Source organism: Pempheris klunzingeri, chromosome 7 (genome assembly GCF_042242105.1).
Source record: "Pempheris klunzingeri isolate RE-2024b chromosome 7, fPemKlu1.hap1, whole genome shotgun sequence".
NCBI lineage: Eukaryota > Metazoa > Chordata > Actinopteri > Acropomatiformes > Pempheridae > Pempheris > Pempheris klunzingeri.
This window is the reverse complement of record NC_092018.1, coordinates 27150291-27162173: the sequence shown is the minus strand read 5'-3', so window position 1 is coordinate 27162173 and position 11883 is coordinate 27150291. Positions and strand designations below refer to the sequence as shown.

General features: G+C 43.1%; 1 protein-coding gene across 1 annotated transcript in view; it reads right to left on the bottom strand.

Moving 5' to 3' along the window:
• Window positions 1-2203: 2203 nt before the first annotated feature.
• The window catches only part of rimbp2b (RIMS binding protein 2b), a 75689-nt gene continuing 66009 nt past the window's right edge, over window positions 2204-11883 (bottom strand). The window contains exons 20-29 of the mRNA XM_070834061.1: window positions 10880-10988; window positions 10253-10378; window positions 8664-8845; window positions 8347-8515; window positions 8091-8153; window positions 7698-7801; window positions 6958-6984; window positions 6354-6425; window positions 5065-5199; window positions 2204-2401 (exon numbers count right to left, since the gene is read on the bottom strand). Coding sequence (XP_070690162.1) covers window positions 2204-2401; window positions 5065-5199; window positions 6354-6425; window positions 6958-6984; window positions 7698-7801; window positions 8091-8153; window positions 8347-8515; window positions 8664-8845; window positions 10253-10378; window positions 10880-10988 — 1185 coding nt within the window. The remainder of the gene's footprint in view (window positions 2402-5064; window positions 5200-6353; window positions 6426-6957; window positions 6985-7697; window positions 7802-8090; window positions 8154-8346; window positions 8516-8663; window positions 8846-10252; window positions 10379-10879; window positions 10989-11883) is intronic.

The following is an 11883-nucleotide window of genomic DNA, read 5'->3' as shown; positions in this document are numbered from 1 at the left end:
ACTTTTTTTTTTTAGAAAAGATTGCACATGCACACCCACACAATAATTTGTAACCATCAATATAGGCTGATAATTCTTATCATAAAGCTAGCACACAATTGCAGACTTTTAAACAATATGGTCTTCAAGACACCATGGGGAAAGCTTGCACTGTTTGATTATAAAGTTAAATGTACAAAAAAGGCAGTTTGAAAATCAAGTATAAACATTTAAAAACAATTTTACAAATGGACAAAGTACAAAAAGAGCAACAGTCACTCAAAATGAATAGAAGCAATGTCTGAAGACATGGTCCATAAAGAGGAAAAGATGTACGTCGGTTTACCGCAGGTTAACATGGCTGTTGGCCGAGAATTGTACAGAAAGTATTACAGAATGTTTTGCATACATTCTTTTTTGGCAGTTTCAGTTCAACTCTTGTGTATAGAAAAAATAGGCTAGATTTTAAAATACATGAGGATGAAATGGGAAAACGGAATGGCGTGATGAAATAAAGGTGGACTGTTTCATTTCACGCACAAAGACGGACATCTGCACAATCCTTTTGGGCAGCTTTGAAAATACATTGGCTTTCAATTCATCATACATTCACTACTCTACATTAAGGTGTAGATATATATATTGATATACAGTACTTGTATCCTGCACCAACATGACTCGGGACACTGAACAGGCATCAATGACAGATTGGCTTGAATAAACATATTTCAGATCTAATAGATTTTGGGTTCGAAGGGTAGAGGGTCAGCGTAGAGGTAGCCTTGTGTCTCACTGTTAACTACTGTGAAAACAGTCTAACCTTTCGTCCGGTGAAGCCCCAGAAGTGTTGCATGTTATGAAACAAGTGCAGTACAATAGCAGGACTTCATTTGCTGATGCTATAGCACACAGATTAACTACTTCTATTTGTTCTTTTATCTGTTTATGTAACAGTGTTTCCTCTGTAGAGTAGACTTTGTTTGAAATCAGATGTGCATCAGTGTGGCATCGAAAACAGTGAACTCAAACAAAAATAGTCCCTTTTTATATTTACTCTGTAGCCCCCCAAAAAAATGGCGCGCAGGGAACCTTTGTTCTTTTCACCCATTTACATTAATCTAAAGGTATTTTTCTGAGGTTAAAAATAATTTCTGTTTTGGGCTGAACAATGGATGGTGGACACTGTCAACATGGGAGTCCTGGACGGTTATGTGTAAGCTCTGGTCCTATGTAAAACACAACAGTCACACAAATACCCTGCACATCACAAGTCAGGATTAACATCTGCAAACAGATCTTGTTTTATGAAGTAACAACATAAATCAATAGTAGGCATGGAACTGCACGCGCTACTGGACAAAGTACTAACCATTGTGCAATTATAAGGCAAATACATGGAGGTTGGATCTACTAGGCATTTCAATTCTGGCTGATTTTACTGCAGAGACCCTGTAGTAGGTACGGTATGTGCTTGTTTTGTAGGTGTCTGATGTGTTTGTTGGTGGGGGGGTGGGGGGGGCGCTTGCCTCCATCACAGTCGTTGAAATAGGGAAGAAGAGTAGGAGTTTAATTAGTCACAGTATACTGCACGGCAAGTCAGCCACGCCATATTAAAGTACGGCATGCTCCGGGTTCCACACGGAGCCCGTCACATCACATGCACTCTCAAAGGGTCAGGAGGGAATGTGCTGAAGTAGAGCATGCAAACCTCTCGTACGCTTTCACGTGACTGGCCGTTTAGATCGAGCTCAGGCCGACGACCTCCAAGCCTTCGGGTTCAAAGTGGACCCCAAGGTTTAATTAAGCCCCCGGGGAGGTGGGGGGGTTTGAACGACATTCTGATTTCTGTGCACAGAGACACTGGTCAGACTCGTAATGTGGTGTTTTAAGTGCCGTCTGACTTGACCAAGTGCAAAAATGGAGAATGTCGTGGGGCCCCGTCTCTGTCTACTGCAAAAACCTCATCAGCCAGAGACTTGGAGGTAAAATACTCAATACTACATCGGCCGACACCATGAGGTCTCGGGACCATAATATGAAATGTGTTATTGAAAATATGTAGTTGATGCTGTTAACAAAATACAAGTATTCTAGTATACAACAGATGTACAAGAATAAAGCATTTGCTAAGCACACAAATGCCACCTGTCCACTGTGTTTTATATATATATATGTTTTAACACTACAAGAAAGTGGATGACACTCTCCAAGTTATGTCAAGAAATTATTTTACAGCGCCAAGTCTTTGCAATAGTTTCTTCCCTTTGGAGAGCAGTCCCTTTTTCTGTTTGGAGGAGTACATGTCCAGTGGGGCCCTGATGGGACTGCCGGGCCCCACGGTGGCAGGGCCAGAGCCAGGGACGTGTGGACGCACTGTGGGAGAGGCTGCTCTTCTGGGCGGACCCGATTTTTCCAACGGAACCTAATGGGAGACCCGTAAGGGACAGTTGAGGGTGTTAAAAAGTCAGCCGTCTCTCACACCTCAGTCACTACTCCCCTCCTTCTCTTAAGTCCTTTCTGTCTCAGCAGGGCCACCATAGCTCTCACGTCTACCTCCCTGGATGTTGACCTGTGCACTCAGGTATAGATACACTCTCCCTCCCCCACTCCCCCCGCCTCTCCTCCCCCCCTCTGTCAGGTAGAAACAGTGTTTTTTTTTTTTGTTTTTTTTTCAAGCTGCTATGAATAAACTACAGCAACACAGAATTTAAGCATGACATCGACTAACTCCCACATCAATGTAAGGTGACAACATTTCCTAACAATGAATATCAAAGGCAGGGCAGTTTCTCTCACATAAATAGGTACATTTGCATTTGGGACAGGTGGGACATATTTATATCACATTCACTTTCCTTCCTCTCAAATATATATATATATATATATAGATATAGATATTGACTGATACAACTGGGTTACAGAGAAACTACTAGTCACTATTCCTTTTCTGTAATCATGAGCTAAAAGGCTCCTTTAAATTGCACTTTGGGAAGACAGATGGTTAAAGATTCCATTCATATGAGGCTATATTATTATTTACAGTATGTGTGAACATAATTCAAACAGCAGAACAAGTAACATCAAAATCATTCTGCTGCATTTGGTATTTGATTGGACCGAGTTTAAAGCGAGACTACGCAACTGCAGGAGGAACAAATAAAACATTCCTTCACTTGCACAAAGAAAAGCTGAATTCTTGAGACACAAAACGCACCGCTGCTCATCTCCATACACCCGAGGGCTTCGCTGCTACAGCCTCTCATGGGCTGGTATGAGCAGCAGCATATGGTGGCTATCGTTAGCAAACTTTGGGTAAATACAGGACATAACTGAGTCGTTTTTCTGACTTAATGATTATTCACCACTTGCGTCACAGTTTCAAGGCTAAATGCTGGGAGAATATTTAGCATTTTCCCATAATTGTAATTCGTAGCTACATCTGCTCAGCAAAAGTCGCATAGTCTCACTTTAAATCAGTAAGTTGGCATCTGATCAACGTTGGTTCAAAATTAGTGCTGATTTTTAAACGTTAAGCGTTTTTACATCTGAGAAACGTATATATCTCTTTGTACGTTATTCTTTGCATACGAGAAAAAAGGATCCCAAAACTGGCCAGAGCAAAAAGCCAACTTACATTAGAAGTGCAAAACCAAATGAATGCTTTTTAAAATCTTTATGCTTTTCTTTGGGTTTGTGCATAGAATTGGAAGGTTTTCTAGATTTGTTTTCCAAGGATGCAGCATGTACTGCTGCACCGAAGGTCGTCTAAATGTTAGTGCCAGCGTCTTTAACTGAACTTTTTTTCGATAATTGAGCTTTATCATACAACAATGGCCTTTTAGCTTATCATGAGTTACAGCAGGAGACTTATTGCAGGAGACGGACATTGTCATGTACAACACTCAGAGAAACAACTGAAGATACCATACTTCTTGTCTAATGCATTGGCTAGGGTTACTATCTCCTACCAACAAACAGTATTGAGTGTCTTGGAGGAACAAAGAAGATTCCTACAACTACCCAAAGGCATAGCAGTACTAAAGGAATGTCATATAAAGTACACATGTTGCATACCAGAAACTAAGGGTACCCATGTCATCTGCATTAGACGAAGGGAGCGTAATCTTGGTATCCTCAGTTGCTCACTTACGTGACGGAAACAGAGCCTTTAAGGTGTGAAATGAACACTCTTCTTCTGTTTTGCCAAGCGGGTGAGGAAAAGAAATAAAAAAAATATGGTGATGGCATTTCAATAGTTTGCACTATGACAATGGCAAATTAGAACACAGAGAAAGAAATATCTGATGACACCTAGTCATATTTCAACAATTGCATTAGTTGTTAAACACAAAAATAACATTACATATTTACATTTAATAAATAATTACTTCTGAAATTATTCTCTGATGGCAACATAGGCTAAGTGACCTTTGCGTGCTACTTTACAAGAAAGCAATATACAAAACAAGGCGTTCAGGAGCAGATACAAAAGTTGGACTACACTAGACTTATCTTTATATAAAATGTTCAAGGATTCATGCATCTGGACTATAGAACATGCTGAGCTACAGACTACATAGTTCATCTTTCAGTACAACAAAACTATTTACTCTATTAGAAATGATTCGAGATCAAACACAGAATATATTCATAAAGCATCTGTTAGAATGCTAAATATGCATGTGCAAAAAGTGTTAACTGCTGCTTTTCCAGACATGACAGAACAAGTAAAAAGTCACAGGAGCACCCCACCCCCCACCACCCTCCCCCCCGTCCATGTTACTCTCATTGAGAATGCTTTATGAATACAATATACCCATGTATTATACAATGCACAACTTCCCCCCTTTCACAGCAGTAAACATGAAAAATAAAAGTACCTCTGTCAAGTATTAGTCTTAAAGTTTTATTTTTTTTTCATAGATCTTAAACATCTATTTATTTACAGTGTAATGCTCCAAAGTCAGAAATCCCATTGTACTTCAATGAGACACACACACGCACAGACACGAAACTAAAGGAGATAGAGGGAACTGAAAAGAGTAAATGGATGACAGAGGGCTAGTACTGCGAAGGAGCATGTACCCTTTTGGTCTTTATCCGTGCTGGAGTGTCCTGGGGGTATCGAGATGGTGAGTCAGTGAGAAAAACCTCTACATCATCAGGCACTTCTTCTAGAAAGTTGGAAGGAACAAGTCCTTTGTGTCCATTGAGCTCGCCCTGAGGAGAACAAAAGCACAGTAAGACTCCATTTCTCTTTAAATGTAGTTTGACTGTAGTTTAGCAGCCTCTCCCCGTGCTCCGAGGAGGCACACTGGATTTTCAAATTAAAGATGCGACAGAGTTGAGAAATTAGAGGAACTATTGAGGACAGAATAGTTGTTGTTTTTTTTCCCCCTCATTATGTATTCCCATCTTAATTTGTCCTTTAAACGATATCCATAACACTAAGACAGAAACACTTGAGAACAAAACGGAGCAACGGAGCTGCTGCACTTACCCACGTTTGGACGGGAATTCAAAAGGGAATGGATTCAAGCTGTAGATTGTGTTCTTAGTTCTCTCAACACTGCACGTCACACAAGATTTTACCAGTGATTTTTTTTTTATCAATGAACCAAATATTTGCAAACGCGGCTCTCAATCTGATGATCTGCCAGTTTTATGCTGATCCAAGCTGCACGAGTGCCCTAAACGGGAATCGCCTGACAATGTCGATGGGAAAAATGAATGGGACTCCAACTCTTTACAACTCAATTGGCCATTTGCTTCGCCGCACCCCCCCGCCTGTCCATCTGTCCATTCTCTAATAGCACATTATCAGTCTACAGTAATAACAGTGGCAAATTTAACACCAATACTGATGTTATTGACAGATGTTTTCTTTAAACGAAATTCTCAATCCTGCTCAACATAGAAACATGGGTCTCCTGGATAATATACTGGCACATTAAAATAGTATTTTCTTATTCAGGTTGAAGTTATTGCCAACAGTTTTAATTACTTCTACTTTGTTTCTGATATATATATATATATATGTTTCAGAATTGTTATATAATTACCAAATTCTTCTAAACTTGACCCACAACCTTGATAATCGATTGTTTCTAAACAGAAACAGAAATGCTGTCCTGCGCAGGCTTGTATTTTTGTCTTTTTTTAAACGCTTTTGCTCATCTTTTGCACCGATGATTCGACGGGGAGAATTTCACATCCTGTCCTGGAAGAGCTCAAAGTAAATCAACAACCCTTTTACTTCAGAGCCGTGGAACGATGCACCGTATCACACCTGTCAGGATGCATCGTGCTATAAAAAGTTAGAAAACCAAAACAGAAGCTCAACAGACGTGGAAATAGAAATGTTTAGTACTTACATAGTAAAAGCCATCTTCATCTATTTCACCAAAAACTGTGATGACGTCACCGGCACAGAAAGTCAGTTCGGCCTGTCAAAGAGGAAAGACCCATGAGATACATCTGGCCTGCTGTATGTTCCCTGGTGTTTACAGCAGTTTAAGTGTGCCGAAGACTTTCCAAAACATCAAATCTATTGGGGGTTTGATGAGTTTGAAATGCTGTGCTTCCTTCTCCAAATCAATGTGATGCATCTTTAAATATGAGTGTCAATTCAGTCTCGGCAGACGGACTGTTGCAACTGTAAATGCATCAAATGTTGAACTTTGAAGACAGGATTGCAACACACTGGGCACATCTCTCCTACGGGATTGTCAAGAACACACAAACCAAACATAGCGTATGTACAGTATGTAGGAGACAGGTCGACACACAGACCAAACCGAGGAGGGGAGATAGATGCTGGCTCAGGCAATGCATGAGGGGCTGTAATCATGACCACCAGGTACAAAAGGGGCCGCGGCCCGTCATCCGAAGCCCGCCTCCTCGTTTGCACTCCAACAAACGGGGGGAGGAAACACACACAGAGCAGACAGAACCGTAACCCTCCTCACCCTCACTCACCTCCTCATTCAGTCTGTTGCCCTCATACTGTGTCGGTGGCAGTGCCAATAGAAAGGTGAGAGTAAGTGAACGGGGGGGTGGGGGCGGCAAAACAAAAACAGCACGCAAAACATATTCAATCCTCTAACTTACACAGTGCTAGCTGTAACTCCTGATTCACCCTCTCCGATGCACATATTGCCTGAAGAACACTCCACCACACTTAAAGGAATACTTCAACATCACCTTGACAGCTGGATAAGAGGATCGATTCCACTTTTACATCTGTCCATCGAATCCGAAGCTAAAGCAAGGGGATGGTTAGCTTAGCTTGATGTAAAGACTGGAAGCACTGAGGAATAGATAGCCCGGCTCTGTCATTTTTACACTGTTGCTTTTGTATGGATAAAACAACAACATTTTAATTAGTGTGCTTTAGAATACGGATCAACCGTTTCCCCTGCTTCCAGCCTTTGTGCTAAGCTAAGCTAAGCTTTGGCTGAAGCTTCATATCCCACCAACAGATGAAAGTGGCATCATTCTCACTCATCACTTCTCATGTAGCTCAGGAACAGAGTGAAGAAGCGTATTTCCCCAAATGCCTAACTACTCCTTTAAATTCTGAAATGACTTGCAAATAGAATATCTTCATCTCTGTGCACCTCAAAACATTTTTTTATTCTATGCATTTGTTAACATGATGGTGGTGGCAGAGGATGGTCTAGACACAGTGGATATGTGGAGCCACAGGAGGACAGTACCTCTACGTCAACGTTAGGGGAGCTCTCTCGTGGGTCGTAGTCATACAGAGCCACCATTCTCCGTGTTGACATCGAATGTTGACGGCCACTCCGCCTGTTCCTCTCTAAGGAGAAGGTAAGTAAGAAAAGACTGATCAGTGAGAATGATAGAAAAGCATTACTGAAGGATATGGTGACAATTGGTGATGTGGATAAATAGCCTTGGAAGTCCAACAATCTTTGCAATCTGATCATCTGGCTTGCAAGGTAAACTATCACTATGATCATAGTTAGGGCAGGCTTAGTGACAGCACATATAGTGGAAATGAGCTAAAAGCACTTCACAGATGAGTAAGGATGGTGAGAAGTGAAGCAGTAAAGATGAGGCAGAAGAGCATCTCACTGGACACAGACCTCTCTTGGACTTTCTGGACCTGCGATTTATTGAGCGGCCATCTTTGAAACGGTCACAGTTCACTTTACAGGAAAGCAGAAAAACATAATTAAGTGGGGAGAGTAGAGGAAAGGAGAAACGTGTCAGTAAAAGACAGTTCAGTCGAACATTAGGCTGGCCAGATAGACACAGAGGGTATAAGGGCAAGGTAAAAAAAAAAAGAAGAAGAAGAAGAAGAAGCTGAGCTGGTCCTGTCCCAGGAATATGAGGTCTCACCTAACTTCTCCACAGGAGTGTTGAGCGGCAGGAAACCCTGTTTGAGAAGCTGCACCATCATCTCGTCATCCTCCGTCTGGATCTCAGAGACCATGTTACAGGGGATCAGACCCACTCGGTCTCGGATTTCTGCCCTGTAGAAGCCATCCGTGTCTTTGTTCCCGAATACCTGTGGGCGAAACAACAAGGTGTAAGGGGAAGACACGCAGACCCTGCAGGTAGGATTACCATTAACGTGTGATTCTAAAGGAATTAGCTAAGAAATCTAGCATAACTGTTCTACTTGTGGGTGTTATGTCTGAGAATCAAGCCGCCACCTTGATGATCTGGCCCTCCTTGAATGGCAGCTCCTCATCAGCAGCATCAGGGTTGGGAGACATGGACATGGGGTCATAGTCAAACAGAGCCACAAACACCCGGGTCATCTCCTCCGGCTCGGATTCCTCGTAGTAATCAAGGGAGCGCCGTCCCCGCCCGTGCCTGCGCCCGCCATAGCCGTCTGAAACATAGAGGAGGCCTCTGCTGCTACTACCAGCCTTATACAGCCACGCTGGCTGTAGAGGCAATGAGAGCAGAAGATGTCTCTTTGTTAGAGCTGACAGGGGAGAGGGCGATGAGATGCATGTGTGAAAAAAGAGCCAGAGGTCAAGTGCGATAATTTACACTTTTGGTTTTAATCTCTTTCACTTTGAAAACACTTGTTGTTGTATTTCACGCACTAAAAGCAAAAGTGTGCTTTGACAAGTTAAAGGCTCGGTACAATCGTAGCACAGCAGGGTTCTTCGTTCACACATCTCTGCTTGCTGGCGTGACAGTCACTGAACATCATAGAACACAGTTACAACACGGCACAGACAGGAAACACATGTCAAGCAGTTTTTTGGGGTGCAAGGGAAACTGAAGACTGCGCACACCAGGAGGACACAAGTAACACTGCACTACTGTTCATTGCTGTTTCACTGCCTTATCTCACAGAGGCTGATTGACATGCATGCTTTCCCAGGATTGGACAAGATGAGGAGAGCATTCCTACATCGAATGTGCTTGTCATGCTGTAAGGCCACATCTGGAAACAATGCAGCGAAAAAGGGCAACGGAGGCACTTTCCTAAGGGAGATAACACATCAAATGCCCCAGCAGTTCCTGGCAATGCAGATATCAGGGACAGTGGGGGGGGCGGAGGGGGGGGGGAGGGGATGAACCTGATATCAGTTCCCCATGCTTCTCATGGATCACCATGTTAAATGTTTCAATGGCAGATTGTAAGTCTGAATAATGGCTCACAGATACTGCAACCAATACTAACTAAGCAACTCAAATATGCTTTTTGAAAGATGTAGAATGTGCTTCAACGGTGAGAAACGTGTTTGGTGTTGATAGCAGCAGAGGTAATGAATGTGCAACCGAGCAGTATCACCAAGGCAAGACTGCACCAACTCATCCAGCAATGTGTCTTTCCTTCTCACTGTTTTGTGAACGGGTCATGCAAAAATGACAAAGGAAACGGGCTGCTGGCTCATGAAGGCGTGAGGAGAAGGAAAAGAGGAGGAGGCGCGGAAGCTGAGGAAAAGGAGGGTGGGGCTAGGTTGTGGTGGGGCTTGGAGAGAGGCCTGGATATGGAGGGTGAAAGGGAAGAGTGAGTGAGTTGGGGTTTCTTGGGATTGAGGGTGTGGGAGTACATACAGGGAAGGGATTTTCATTCTCCAGCAACGGGAAAAGTGGCCAGTCTTGTCTTCCCCCGTCAGCTTTATTCAGCTAAGCTAAGCTAAACTAAACAAAGCAACTAACTGTCCAGCACAGAACACAGACCACCATGTTATCACTGCATGTGCTCAAGAACGATTCTTGGCCTTTTCTGACCTTGTCAAGGTGAATTGTCATCCTGGAGAGAAGCTGCACCACATACCATATTGATCCTCTGAGGACATAGATCGCCATATCCTGCGCCGAGCTACACTGCCATAGTAAACATCGTCCTTGACGGGTGAGGGGTTCCCCTCACTCCCCTCACTGTTACTGTCCATGGTGATCTCTACAGAAGACACCAATCACAGCGTTACGGTCAGAGATCCCCCGCACACACACTCTGCTCTACCCCATGGCCCATTCACTCATGCTGAGACAGTAGGATGATGAGGTTGCCCTGTGGTGGTGGGGTGTACAAGGCAACAGATTTCACTCTGGAGTCACTGGGTGTAAAACAGCAATGCTTGCACTGTTGCGGGGAGGGGAGGGGAGGGGGGGGGGTCAGATTGGGTGGCCATGTAAACATGTTAACCCACAGTAAACACAAGCATAGGGAGTGTATCTGGGATAACTTTCCTGCAAAACTGCGTGTGAACATTTGGCGAATCCAGCTTGTGAGGATGGAGAGCTACAACAAAATAAGGGTCTACATGGTTGTTTAAGCTCTATGGGAGAAATGTACAGCTCCGCTCACATGGGTAAGGAAAACACATGGTATAAATAGCACAAACATCAGTGGCCCTGCAGGTGGAGATGAGGCGTCTCCTCATGTGGTGACCTCACTAACCAATGGATGGGATGGGCCGTTGCTGAGGAGGGGTGCCGATGTGAACCAGCCTCCTCCCTGAGTGGTCCAGGCGATCAGCGTTTCCATGTGATGGTGAGTTCCCAATGATCTTTAGAGTGAAAAACAAAACGAAAGAGGTTAGAACAGCAAACTGCCTCCACTACGAAGATAAGTAAACATTTAAAATCATATAAAAGAATCCCACAATCCTGTTAAAACAACTGAAAACCCATAAGAGCAAATGATGTGGCTTCCATTTGTCCTTAGGGAGACAAAATAATAGTAAAAAAAAAAAAAATCCATACAAAAAATTAAGAAACCCAACAAACCATCAAAACAACTAAATCAAATCAACCCCAAAACAACAACATGGACTGGGGGTTAGGAAGGGTCAAATGTTTAGCTAAAGACCATTTGTTTGGTTTGTTTTGTTCTGTGCATGTCAGCTCCTTGATGAGAAAAGTAAGCAAATGACTGCAAAGAGACGATGAGTACAGAACAGAGAGGGAGAATGGATGAGAGGAGTAAAAGAGGAGGGTGAGTGTTATCGAGAATGGATAAAGATGTGGTTAGATGAGCAAAGCCATTATAGCTTCAGCCTGAGGCTTTGCATTACAACAATCAAAACATTTAATATACGAAAAATGATGATGATGAACAAGAGAATTGTTTTTGCTGAAACAAGTGAAAGAGACAAGCAAGAGATGAAGCGTATGGGTTGAAGACTGGATGAATCACCGCAGGTTACAAAAGTCCTGATCTGGCCTTATTTTGCATGTGAAGCAATGAGGATGCTGAAATAAAGCTCCAAGCACAAAGTGGAGCGATACGGCTGCAGCTCTACAGGGCAAGACATGGAGAGCAACGAATGAAGCCGCCAGCTGGCAGAGAGAAGGTAGGGGCGGGGGAGGAGAGGAGAGGAGAGGAGAGGAGAGGACGGGAGCAGCACATCCTCATGCACTGCACAGACTTTCCTTTAAATGGAACCTTTCCCCTCAAAGACA